The sequence below is a fragment of the Astatotilapia calliptera genome, chromosome 19 (assembly GCF_964374335.1).
Source record: "Astatotilapia calliptera chromosome 19, fAstCal68.1, whole genome shotgun sequence".
Classification (NCBI taxonomy): Eukaryota; Metazoa; Chordata; class Actinopteri; order Cichliformes; family Cichlidae; genus Astatotilapia; species Astatotilapia calliptera.
The window spans coordinates 12,901,125-12,915,297 of NC_137440.1; the positions used below are offsets into that span (position 1 = coordinate 12,901,125).

Sequence of the window (14,173 nt, forward strand, 5' to 3'; positions counted from 1 at the left end):
CATCCTGGCAAAACAACTTTTCCTGTCTAAACTGTAATTAGTGTAAAATTAGTTTGGACTGTGACGAGCATCAGTATGCTTCAGTGCAATTCATTTATATATATATATATGTATATATATATATTCATATTTAAAAAAGAGAGAGAGAGCAAGAGACCGTCACCGTGTTTTCAGCTTCCACATACAAAAATATTATTAGAATGTCAGCAGACCTTGAAATACATTGGCTAGACACTAAATGTTATACAAGCTGCACCTGCTGCCACGTCATCCGCAGATAACGATAGCGTAAGTGGTCAAAAATAATTACTGGAGGAATTTTGTTTCCCTGAACCTAAAGTCTAAGAAACAACACACTACCAACTGCTGCAGGAGTGCAGCAGTGGACAAAAGTGCTTTTGTTGGTCTTTTTAACAAGATTAAAAGAAAAGAAAAAAAGTGAGTGCATCTATCCCCAATAACCACTCGTCTCTCACACCCACACCCACGCAAATTCAGGTCTGACTGACACAGCACTTAGTCAGAAGGAAACACCCAGACGAGGTTAGCAGACCATACAGTCATCGCTGTTAAACATAACGAAGAGAAGGGAAAGAGAAAGAGACTTTAGCGCGTGTCTGTGTGCAGGAGGTGAGACTTAACTCTAAGAAGCGAAGCAGCGCTTCTTTAATCCAACCGAGTACCTAACCCGCACACACTTAGCCCCCATATCACTTTGATGCCCTGTTCAGGGAAACGATGAGATGAGAAAAAACCTCTGATCATGCCTTTTATGCAGACGCACTCATGTACAAATACACATGTGAACACACCTTAAATGTCAGATGTGAGTGCGGATGAGGGCTGTGCCTCTAATGGGAGGAAGACATTTTAATGTAACTATCAATGCACCAAAACTGTGTGTGAACCGGCATGTATACATTCTGTGGTTTTCTCCCTGGCATCTCTACAGAGTGGCCTAATGTGAAGTAATGGCTGGATTTGAATATTTTATCACTATATAAAGGGGGCAAGGCAGACGGACCAATATGGATTTTGCCCGTCCTTTCTCTGCACTGACCCATGGGCAATATATCTTCCCTCCGAGGCTGACCCATGGGTAAAGTTTCCTCTCGTTTACCGCTCTGTCCATTTGTTTGTGCCCACCGCCTCGCTTCCGGCCTCTCTTTACAAACTATATAGAAATATCAAGCTTTGAAGCCCCCTCCCCGTACGCACACGCAGGCAGCCACATACATGGAGGGGTGATGTTCCGACATAATGTGAACACAAGCAGGCACTCAAATCAAAATTGTCGCTCTTCATTCACTCATTAGGAGTTGGATGAAACTTTAAATGTGTGAGAAGAAAAAGAGTCAGTCATGACTAATCTGTAGGAGCAGAGACAGGAGTCGTGTTGCTGCTCTGCAGCTGTTTGTGTGAGTGTGTGTGACTGAGTCCACCCTCTGGCCTGCCACTTTGCTCTGTGCTGTTACTCAGAACAAATCCCGGATAGACTCGTACGCTCTTGCACGCTCTGTAATATCATTTTTATTCACATGTGGCCTTCTTTTTAAACTTTGATGGAAGGTAGAAGCCAGAATACTTCTCTCTCTCTGCACACACACACACACACACACACACACACAGCGCCTGGTACAGGCTCCATAACCCACATAGACACTGTGGCTACTGTCTGTTCCAAGCCAGAGCAGGGGCGGCCAGGGGAAGCAGTCCTCCAAATATAGCCCCTATATGTGTCCTTGTGTAGTTATTAAGAGATTTACACCACCTCAAACGGCTGAGGTCGGGGAAATGATACATCCCACTGCTCTCTGGTTGGAAAAAAAGACAGGCAGCACGGGGGAAAAAAATGATAATTGGTCAGTTTTTCTGTGGCCACTGGTGGTCTGAGATGAATTGGCTGACTCTTTAGGGATGAAAGTGATCATTCAGTTACCCACAAACATGCACATGAACACACTTGAGCTGTGGATCCCGTGGCCCAGTTCCAGTTGGCAGGGATGCTTTAGCGACACACTGTTCGCAGCTTCCAGCAGGGGGTTTAGTGGCTTGTGAGAGGGCGATGTTTGGAAGGAGTGAGCGAGCGGTGGCATCATTAGAACAAGACCTGGCGCTCATTAACCCTGGCCTTGCAGTTGCTCTAAACATTGCACGTCGACTGGGAGGTGGCTTGAAGCTTTCGGCACCTCCTCTCAGTTTTACTCCTCGTCCCTTTTGTCTGTGTGAGCCTGTAAGCCTTACTGGGAAATTGTGATCAGAGGTGGTAGGGCATGAGCTTCGGACTGCCCGTGTAGCTTGAAGCAGGAATTTTGCCATTTCTGCACATGGCAAGTGTCTTAAAAAGAAAACTGTTGCTCCCTGTAGAAAAGTTTTAATAGCTGTCTAAATGATCCGCATAAGAGTCTCTTTGGCCAGCTGACCCCGGCTATAGCTGCTTTGTGTCAAGTCCAACCGCCAACATTTGACTTCTACTCTGCAGGGCTTGGAGGGCCAGAGGGGTGCCGGTGCTCCACACCAGCCCCATTTCAGAGGGGTTTCTCTGGTCAGATGAATATTTAATGTGTTAGTGTGCACTTAGGAAAGAATGCCTTTGTTTTTCTCTCTATGATATCATAACCACAAGATAGAGCTGGGAGATGGGAGGCAATGCACACATGAGGCCTAAACAGCAGCGCTCAATATGCATCCAGAGCTGAAAATGGATGCTAAAGGTTGTAGATTTACTAGCCTCCTCTCAGAGTAGTGGTCGCATCATCTGAAAGCATTATGGAAGTCTATGAAGAACAAATAAAATGCTTGATATAAAATGTCTGGTATTAACAATGTAGTGAAAGGCGATGGCTGTGTTTTGAAGAGATGGGTGTGCCGTTCCCAGCCCTGCTTTGTTTCGCGTGTGTATGTGTGTGTGTGTGCTTTTATTTCCTGATAGTGTTTTATCTTCACTGCAGCATTGCTTTGCTCTTTTGTGTCTGTGCTTTGAAGCATTTTGAGGTAAGTTCAGGTGTAAAACGTGCGAAAAGTGTAAAGTTATGTTCTTCCTCACACTGCACGTGGGCGTTTCGAAGACCAGACCGCACGAACAATCTCCACCGAGCGTTGCCCAGCCTTCCCTTCACAAAACCCGTATCAGCTCAACAGGGAGGCAGTGTTTGCTCAGCGAGGTGACTGCCAGGACTTTAACACGATGCCACAGCTGAACGATCACCCAGTGCGACCTGTTTCCTTCCTTCACCCTCGCACTTTTCTCTACTTCTCCTCTCGTTTTCTGTCTGTCTGTCTGTCTCTGCCTCCTTTAAAAGAAAGAAACATATGTTGCCGTCCAAAGGGAGACACATTAAACACAAGCCCTTTTTAGTTAAGGGCTGGGTTCTTTTTCAGGGACAAAGTGAAACTCTATCTGAACAGCAAAGGCCAATACGTGCTTTGGCTGTGACCCAGCTCTGCAGTGAATATATTTGAAGTGTAAATATTTGTTTTCGTCGTATAAATGGACTTGATAGGCCCCTGATAACAGACAAGAATTAATGTGGAGTGCATGTATCACAGTGAAAACTATGTCTGGACTGTCTATGTATGCATGGTATTGAATTGCATAAAAAAACAATGTTTGGGTAGTGTAAGGAGCACTCCCGAGTCCAGCGCAAAGTACACAAAATGGCAGCTGGGTGAGCTTTTTTTGTTGCATTATTGAATCATTTTAATAATACCACAAGTTTTAGGTCAGGGAAGCCCTTGTTTTTTGTGCTAGCGCACTGAAACTAAAGTCTTGAAAAGATATGAAAACAAGCTGCATCCTTATCTAACTTCTGAAACTCGACAGTGTACCGGGGTGACAGTTGAACACATGTTGCAGTGGGGCCTACTTGCCTGCGAGCAAACTTCCGTTTGCCCTCAACAGACACTGGGGACGTTTCAACATGTGTTGAGCAAAACCTTGTACACCTGTCTTCCTCTTCCTCCTCTCTAGTGGACCTGAACCCCCCCCCCGTCACGTTCCCACCCTGCTTCTTTCTGCCACCCTTTTCGTTTACTTCCCTTTTCGTTCTATTATGAGCACAGCCCAAAACACTTTTCTGCAGCAGTGCATTTGGCTCTGTGCTTCCCAAGGCCACCAATCACACCATTGGGTATTTACAGTGGGGCAAATCAAAGTTCTTGTTTTGAGGCTGACCCTGAAGGATGTGGGTTTTACCCTTGGCTGGTGATTGTGGCTGTCTCGTCTGGGCCTAAATGAGTCGATGCTTGCCACACTCAGACATTACACTGCTTTAAACTCATTTACATAACGCTCCCGTACGTCCTTATGAATAAATGCGTAAAGTTTTACAACTCTGTGCGCTCACTTCATGATAATGACAAACTGTATCTCTGGATATAAGTGTGAGCTAAAGTGTCTATCATAAACACAGCAGCGCTTTTAGTTTTTTTTTTTCTTTTTTTTTTTGCGGAAACATTATTTAGGCTTTCAGGGGGACGTCAACAAAAGTTGTGGCATGCTTTTATCATCCTCTACGGCCACAGCTGGGGGACCGTCTGGTCCCTGAGGCAGATGCATCAGCCTGTCTCTGGGGACATCAGCACTGTGAAAATCCCCCTCGTAGGCCTAACACAAGCTGCTCACAACGGAAGTTGCTACATGAGACTGTTTGAGCAAAGAGCGAAGCCTTCCTTTTCTGATAAGGGGATAAAGTGCTTTGCGTGTGTGTGTGTGTGTGTGTGTGTGTGTGTGTGTGTGTGTGTGTGTGTGTGTGTGTGTGTGTGTGTGTGTGTGTGGAACAGAAGCAGTGCCACACAAGGACAGCCCTGCAGCGAGGCAGGTTGAGGCAGGCAAAGAGGGTGAGGGGGTGCCAAAATAGTATACCCAGATTCTAGAACAATACAGCAAGGCCCGTAGCACATTGAGAGCAATCATCCCTCTTTTGTCTGGCCTTTCTGTACTTTTGTGTGTGTGTGTGTGTAACTGTCTTCTGAGGCGTGTTGGGGGGTGATATGAGTGGAGCTGTTTTGCAGGCCTTTTGGCTGAATGCCTGCAGACTTTGCAGTGCTGCTGCTGCTTTGGCCTTGTTGTGCACAGAAGGCCTATTTGGCTCGGGTGACAGATCATATTAAAGCAATAAGCTGCTCTGAGTGTGTTATTTTAGCTCAAACGGTGAATGAGGTTGTTGTGCACATCTGTGTGTGTGTTTACGCTCGCGTCTGCGTGGTAGTCAGGTCGCTCTAAGTAGCGAGGTGCTGGGTGAAAGGTGGGGGCCTCGCAGAGCTGTGGGAAAGGAAGACAAGCTGCTGCTGTCACATACATCAATGCAACGCCAGCAGATGTGTCAAACGGCTTTGCGTTCACACCTCCGTGCATAGTAGCTCACACACAATTATGTGCAAAAATGAGTGCATTTGCCCCTAAACACACACGCAAACACACAGAGTTCCACTGAATGACAAGATTAAGATTCCAGGTGGGTCAGAGCAAATGTGTGAAATGTAAAATGTGTGAATTTTCCATCATGTAGGCACGCATAAATTTTTTTATTTATTTTTTTTACTTTCAGTTCTTTCTCTGTGTGTCTGTTTTTTTTTTTTGTTTTTGTTTTTTTAATGCTCTTGGTGGACTGTTGCAGAAGTGTCAAGGTTACAAGACTGACCTCTCCTTTGCTCTGATGATTCCAGTCTGTGTTTACCTACAGAATTACAACTTTCTCCACTGCTGGAAGCAAAAGAAAAGTTCTTGCTGCACCTATTATTTGCTCACTGTTCCTAACCATTAAGGCCTGAAGAAATAAATATCCAAACCGCAGGGTGGTGGTACACAGCGTCTTTTCCAGTAACCAGCAGGTGCCTTCTTCCCACAAACCGCCCCCCCACCCACCCCTCGCACTCTTTGCCCCAACGCAGAAAACGGTTTATTGTCATAATCCAGCGGGGGAGAAAAATATTCCTCCACTCATGGGCCATTTATTTTTCTAAATGCAGATCGGAACTTTTATTGAATTACAGCTGAAAGGTCGTAATGGCTCCCTCCTGTATGGGTCAGTGTAAATAAGGAAGAGTGAGCACACACAGAGTGGGCATTTTACTTCAAGTCATAGGTAAGTAAACAGGAAAGACGCTTGGCTGCTGAGTTTGCAGGGGAGTGGGTAGGTGGAGAGAGCTGAGTGGAGATGTTGGCCCGACTTCTTATTTGATTATGAGAATGTGTCTTCTGCTTGCATCATAAGACTGAATTAAAAGTGCCGTCTGGGACCTCTGTAAATAATTTGGTAATTCCTGGGACGTCATGCTGTTCTATTCGCCGTCAGTGAATATGGGGAGGAAATTTGTGTCTGAGCGGAAAAAGAAAGGGCATTTTACCCCAAAGCTTGTGTGTGTGTGTGTGTGTGTGTGTGTGTGTGTGTGTGTGTGTGTGTGTGTGTGTGTGTGTGTGTGTGTGTGTGCGTGCCTCCAACAGTCATCAGCAGGCCTGAAGGAGGAGGATTCACTGCACTGTTTCAAAATGTGGACAATGTTCTTCTTTTTCCTCATACAGCTGAAACTTGTGCATTGACACTGCAGCAACATGCCGAACAACAAACAGAGGCAGCAAAGGGAGAAGAGGAGAAAAAACGGTGCCCGTGATTGGCTAATGGCTGCAATTTCTTTGTTTATATCACAATTCGGCCGAGGTATTTAAACTAATTAGCTCTGCTTTCACAGGAAAGCCTAAGTGCAAAAGCTTAAGCAGGATTACCTACAACTGTGTGTGAATGCACGAGTGCGCGTCTCGTCCTCAAAGAGAATTGGCCTCAAAGCTTCTAGATGTGGTTAAGGTGGCAACAGTGGTCAGAGAGCTTCCATCTCAGTCCTTTATTTATCCTCCCACGACAAAATTTGATCATGTTACACTCACAACGAAAAAAGACATGAGAAAATAATTAGCAGCCGAGTGGCTGCTTCTAAAGCTTACGGATATGCATGATATGGCCCTCATCTGCTTCCCGTCACAAGTCTGAAAGCTCAAAATGCGGTGGATGGTTTGTCCCAGTACACGAGTTCCTCTCTGAAATCAGTTCAGAACTATTCAATATGTACCACTGCATTCCAGTGGATTTATCAGTTAGCCAATATTTGTTCTACGTCTAATCACTGAAGCCAAGTATGATGCATCTGGAGTGACCCCGGGGGGGAGAAAGACCACAGTCGACAGGCTCCAGTCAGTGCAGACGCCACTGAGTGTCATTTCTTCGAAAAGATATAAAATCTGCCCTTTATCAGTTCCCATCTGTCTCTGTGTGGTGTTGAGGCAGACTCTCGTCTCAACCAAATCATAAATTAGGTGGTCATGAGGTTGATCGTTGAGGCTCGCCACTATTTGTCTGTGTATGTGTGACTGTGTGCATGAGCAGGCTGCTATGTCTCCAGGTTATAACATCTCGTAGTCAGGAAAGCACCCGGCATCACGCACGCCGCTTCCCCCCCCTCCCGTGGCACTGATACACCTGTAGGCCTTTCTTTCAAAGACACCCATCTCCATTTTCAAACATCAAAGTTTTCTTTGAGAGAGCAATTCGCACCGAGGGGGATCCTTTCATGTGATCTGCGGAGCATGGGCGTGGCTGCACTTAAAGAGATGCACCTGGCAGGTGCATAAGCTGGGCACCCGCACACGCAAATGCATACGCAGCAGCATTCATGCTATCTCTTTGTTTACTTTGCAGAGCGACTGCAATATCACAGGAAAAATAACACAGCAAATGTCATTGTTTGTCTATTTGCATACTTTGTACAGTCTGTGTGCCAAATGCAAATAAAATCAACCCGCCAACTCTAACATGCACCCGACCCCCTCCCCTCCCTCCCTGACTACCTCCCTACGCCCACCATTCTCCTCATGGAGCTGTAGGAACACACCCAACCGAGTAAACACAGGCAACAAAACACGACAGTACTTGTGTGATTTTGGATGCGTGGGCCTGTGTTGGTGGGAAAGTGTGTCAGCTCTGGCTGTATGTATACAGGTACTGCACGTATGCTGTGTAATTCTGTTAGTGGTTACGATGTTTTCACGTGTATCATTCTCAAGTATCACAAGACAAATGAGCACTTTGACGTCGCTCAGGTGGAACGAGCTGCCGCATCTTCAGCATTCAGCAAACAACAGTCTGTGCAAATCTCATCACCTCATACGTGCACAAAAAATAATGAGCCAATCTATCTAACAGTTCATATTCATCGTTTCGCTTCTAGTGTTATTTATCCGTCTTGATTATATTACTCTGATTAAATGAGATGGCACTCGAAAATTCATTTGAAAAACTCAACAGCAACCACGACACGGTTACTCAAAAAAAAAATCCACAAACCTCATTGGGAGCGGTTTCACATAGGAACTATTTTGTTTCTACCGAAGCGCACCCGCCAACCAAAGGAAACACGCAGCTAGATAATATTACAGCTCAGTTGAGTTACAGCATTAATGTTTACACGCTGTCACAAGCGTGACCCTCCTATTGCAGGTAGAGAAGCATTTTCTTCTGCATACTGACATAGTTGGCAGGTGCAGTTCAGTTAAAGAGGAAATAGTTCCCACGTGAAACTGCTCACATCAAGGTTTTATGGATCATTTTGTTTGGTTTTAGTTTTTTAATATCTTGGTTATGATGTGCTACTAATAACGAAACATGGGGCACAGCACATATCTCCAAAAAATAGGGCGGGGGGGATCTCCACAGCAGGGCAAAGAGGCAGAGGCAGAGTTAAAACTAGATATTTAAGATTCAGCTGAAAATGTGTGGAAGCTATTTTCTAGTTAGTGACATTACAAACACACACTCATAGCTGAACTGATTTCTCACACACAGACAAGTCTCTAATCTGCTGTCAGATATTAAATTTATATAATTTTTTTGACACCATATACTTGTTATTTGTCAGCCTTAACGAAAGAGCTTTATTTTGTCTGAACTCTCTGCCTTGACCCACAGCAAGGTCTTTCGGGGAACTGATTCATTTCAGGTTGAGAGATACAGAAATACAAACGGGCCCTTCCCCCGGGGCTAAATAGGCAGCAGTTGATGTCATGTATAAGCGAGGTGGTGAGAAGGGCAACAAAAATATAGCTGAGGGATTAATCGGTGAGAATAACCCTGCTCGGGCGTATGAGCTGTTGTGTGGAGGCATCTGATAGCAGCGACAAACAGGGGAGGGACTCGACACTTCAGTCATCTGCTTTCCTTTTTTGCCTTTCTGTCTTTTTCTAGCTCAGCATGCCCTCTCTTGTTGCTGGATGTGATATTTTGTTAGAGCTCAGACGAAACTGGAGGGAGAGCTTTCATCAACAGTTGTGCTTCCAGTTTGGGCTCAGCAGAAGTTTGATATTAAAGTCTGACAGATAGATTGGGGGGTGGGGGTGGATTAGGATGACAAATGCCGGATGTTTGATGAGGAAATCAGCAGCAAGGGAGACAAAAATACTGTTCAGGAACAGAATTCTGTCTGTGTGCATTCATGACCGTGATGCTGTGTGTCTGGGCATGTGGATATACATTAGTGTACACAACTGTACTCATAGCGTAAGTGTTTCCTTTACTGCTCGAGCGCTTTCAAGCATAGCATTCTTTGTTACATTGCCGCAGGCGAGCCACCGCTGCAGTCCTGTCCATCAGGTTCTCTCGACTAGATCCGTAAACATTAAAATCCCTCCTTCCCTTCGCTGCCAGCTCCTGCCATGGCTCGACAGGCAGCAATGCAAATGCAGGCCGTACACAAACAGCCTGCAAAGCCCCGCACGGCCGGGCCTAGCGGCCTGCCAGCCTGCAGACAGGTGAGCCCGGCACTGACCAAGATGTACAGGCATCGTTGTGTGTAATCGTTGACTAACAACAACCAAAAGAAAAGCAGTTTTTGCATGTAAAACTGTCTCTGAGATGACATTCATAATTTTTAAAAAATGCAGTTTTGTGTGTTGGCAGAAGCGCCTCGCAACATTTGGCTCGACACGTTGCACAGTTGCAATGTGCTGCCTTGTGGTTAGAAAATGATCTGATTAATTTTATGGTCCTAATAATGTCTGAATGTTGGTGTGTGTTCCTGTTCTGTCTGATATAGTCTCAGAATGTGCTTCTTGTTTAAATAAGAGAGGCCCTTAATCTCATCTTGTGAGGTTTCTATTTTGAGTTTTTTTTTCTTTCTTTTTTTACGAACTAAGCTCATCTCGGCCTCAGATCAGACACACCACATTGAAACCAGCATAATGAACAATATAAATGTGCTGCGTTTCAAAATGCTCCCTCTATCCTGGTCTCCTCACAGAGTGCATTTTAACCTTTGCACAAGAGGCCACCAGTCTGTGTTTGAAATTGAGGGGGCTTTAGTTCGAGTTCATGAATATTGAAATCATATTCAGACGTTTCTTTTCTGTCATTCTGTGAATTTCCTCTCAGCACAGTGTAACAGAGTTTAATGGAGCTCTAAATTCCTCCTGCCCTAAATTAAACAGTGTTACTTTATAGCACCCAGCGCCAGTGTAAAAGTAGCACGGCCTCTCTGACGCCTCAGCTGAAGCCGTAACTTGTTGACAGACAGACAGGAGACAGCATTAACGTACACAGTTATTTCACACCGACACACTTGCAGATGAACCAGAGAATGCACTTGATGCACTCGCACACACATTCAGCTTCTTTTTTTTCTATTTGAACAGAATACAATCAAATTGAAACCATGCCCGCACACACACACAGCGTTTATTATTATCTACTCGCTGTTCTCTTTTATACCTCTGCAAATAGACGGCACTTAGTTTGGCAGGGTGAGGAGTGGGGGTGGGGGGCTTGATGCTTCTCACTCCATGCCCCCTGAGCTCCCTTTGCTAACCGTGTCCTTTCATGTGGCTCTCGCTGCCACTCTCTCTGTCCCCTGTGTGCTCCATGTTCACCGGTTCTAAAGAACCCACTTCCGCATAAGCCGCAGTTATCCACCTCTAAGCAACCCTGATAAGTAAGATTCCTCCATAGAAACTATCAGAAAATCCTATTTCTCATATCTATCTCACCTTGAGCTCATTAAAAAATAAAAATGCACGCATACAGCTCTAACCGTCAGTGACTGAGTCATCTGAGTACCTCTGCTTTCACCATCCCTCGCACTAGAAGCATCAAACCACAAGAGCATGTAGCTGTGGCTGAAGGATGGCGCTAACAGCTTTAGCATGCCGTGCCTTCCTGCCAGGGCTAACGGTGGCTGGAGTCTGCCCTGTGTTAAATCAACGAGCCACTTATGTGGTTGTGCAGGCAGGTACAGTACGACCCCTCTGACCAGCGCTGAAGAAGGTAGGAGTGAGGAGGAGGAGGAGGAGGGTTCCACTGAGCTGAGCCACCTGCGGCTTGGAGACTCACTCAGCTCCTCTTAGTGGTCTTGGGTTTTGCCTTAATATGCTTTACAGTTTCCTCTGACAGGGCCCTTCCCTGTGCCCCTGCTGCACACACACACAGACACACAAGCCTACCCTACTATTTAAGTGAGGACAATATATTGCCCTACATTCATTCTCTAGAGGCTTACCATAACCCAAGCTTAACCCAAACTTCACTCTAATCTTAACCCCAAAACCCAAGCCTTAACCCCAAAAGAAATCTAGGGGAAACTGGATTTTCTAGCACATCTTGATCGTGTGAACTGATTCTCTAGCTCTCCCTTCACCAAGGCACTGCACACCCACGAATGCACTTGCACTTGCTTTCAGGCCTGCTCAGTGTAAGACTCTCATCTACATTCAAGAAGCCAGTGGGTTTACTGACACCCACACTTAGAGAATCGGGAGTCGACGCTGACAGTGCTGTGCAGCATCGCACCTCAATGCATTTTAGCAATAATGCTAGTGTGAGTGGGTCTCTTTGTGCGTGTGCGTGTGCACTTACTGCGTGGTTCGCGGGGTCCGTCCACGGTCACTTTGATGGCGCGGTGGTACGTGGCCACCTGAGGCGGTCCAGTGAACACGGTGATGGTCAGAGTGAAGCTCTTTCCTGCAGCACAGCAACCAAATCGCGTTCATGAGTGTTATTTATTCTTCTTTGTAAACGACCGTTTAGAATGATCTGCAAAACTTATTTTCTCTCTTCTCACAACAATACTTCGCTTGTTCAACCTCAAATCATCACCGGCTTTCGTCCCGCTGCTGCAGCCTTTGAATTCAAATTAAATAATAAGAAGAAGAAAGAGAAGAAGCCAAGGACCGGCTCTCTTTTGACGGTCTGGCTGCGGGTATGATTTGGATTATTGAGGGAATGTCTTCCAGATTGTGCCAAAGAGCTTACAGCAAGAGTTTATTGTTCAACAAGGCAGGCTCTCGCTCCCATTCTGCATCAAAGTGCAGAGAGAGGAAGGCTGGACCACGCAGGGAGTCCGGCGCTCGTCCCAGGCTCTGAGAATAGCGTCCCTTGTTAAATGGAGACTGAGTGGGAAGACAGACATAAAATCCTCATGTGGGTGGGCTAATTGGCTGCAGAAATAAAAGGTACGAACTACTTAAAAAAAATCATGGAAAAGACAATCAGATAAAAAATAGAAATATAAAATCCAGAAATGGCCTCACGGAGAGAAGCGAAATGACTCCGATGAGGCTTTTAAAATCGTTCTCTTTTATTATTTAAGTTGACCATATTTACTTGAACTTTGCGCTGTTTTGATTTTCTCAATATAGCATAAAATGGTACACGGTAGGCCTATGGTTTGACCACAACATCCTGGAAACGAGCCTGTTGACGTGGGAATTTTTATACAGCAATTAAACGCAATAACCGTGATAAATAGTGCGCAATAGTCCATAAGATGCACGCATCCTAAACGGTGGCGGGGATTATTTGACAAATTGCCCCGGGACATAAATTGCACGGTGGTTTCTCATCCATCCCTCCGACTTGCACCACGTCGATGATTATTTGTATTCCCTCGGATTAAGAAAATTATACAGCCACATTGCAGCTGCATACCGTGACGCAGGCCAGATGTTTCTGATGACACCCGTGGACGTCAGTTGGCAAGGTGTGGGCACTCGTCGTACCCAAACATAAACGCTTCCACATTTGCAGAATTATCTCAGCAACAGAAATCATCCCCAAAACTGACAGAAAAGTATTTATGCGCGAGCTGTATTTTAATACGCGCAGCGGTGCAGCCTGTGCAAAATATTTAGTTTCATATCATCCGCGTTCTCTCAAAAATAATATGTTGTCACTCGTTTTTTGTTTGTTTTTTTCTGTGCCCAGAAATATGATCTATTATTATGTGTTTTCAAATGCATTACACGCAGACATTCCCTCATCGTTTGTGTCCAGGCCTGTGTGTGTGTGTGTGTGTGTGTGTGTGTGTGTGTGTGTGTGTGTGTGTGTGTGTGTGTGTGTGTGTGTGAGAGAGAGAGAGAGAAAGAGAGAGAGCGAGAGAGAGAAAGAGAGAGAGAGAGAGTTTCAGAGGTTACGCTCACCTCGTCCGCTCCTGCCCACGAAGCGCAGGTCGTTGAAGCGAGCCACCTGGTTCTTCATTACAGCCGAGGCGTTCCTCAGCTCGGCCGAGTAGTTCTCGTCGTTTCCGGCCATCACGGTGACCAGAGTCCCGTCGGGGACGTCACCAAGAGCCACAACCTGAGCGCAGGAGAGGGAAAAAAAGATGTTGGTCACTCGGGTCATCAAAGCAAATGTGCTCAATGCGCGCGTAAAACCGCATCCGACTGTTTCGTAATATTAAGTTAGAAATCGTACATTGTACAATTTGAACACAATGTCAACAATAAACTGCTGATTGAATTATGCAGCTTGGAGATTTTTTTAAAGTAGACAATGTCATCACGTTAACAAAGAAATCATATGTTCTGTGACTGTGATGTCCTCATCCGAGCGGATCCGAACACATGACAAAGACAGTTAACTGATAAAAACACAAGAATTGACTCAGGAAGCGTCAACATTGCGTAATCCAGAAACACATAAAGGTACAAAATATTAATTCAGCTGCTCTTGCTACTTGCACTTAAATTTCTTATCCCTTATTGTGTAATTTAAAGCCTAAAAAAGCAAATGTTATTTTTACGATTTGATATTTAAAATTTCACTCAAAGCAAAAACTGAAAGTCACCCAAAAATCCCATCAGATAATTCTAAATAAAAGAAAATGGATTACTTCCTCAAGTCCCATTTGCTTGGTTTTA

General features: G+C 45.2%; 1 protein-coding gene across 1 annotated transcript in view; it reads right to left on the reverse strand.

Annotated features, from left to right (window-relative positions):
* runx3 (RUNX family transcription factor 3) overlaps positions 1–14,173 on the reverse strand; it is a 46,109-nt gene that overhangs the window by 12,116 nt on the left and 19,820 nt on the right. The window contains exons 4-5 of the mRNA XM_026151549.2: positions 13,454–13,610; positions 11,892–11,996 (exon numbers count right to left, since the gene is read on the reverse strand). Coding sequence (XP_026007334.1) covers positions 11,892–11,996; positions 13,454–13,610 — 262 coding nt within the window. The remainder of the gene's footprint in view (positions 1–11,891; positions 11,997–13,453; positions 13,611–14,173) is intronic.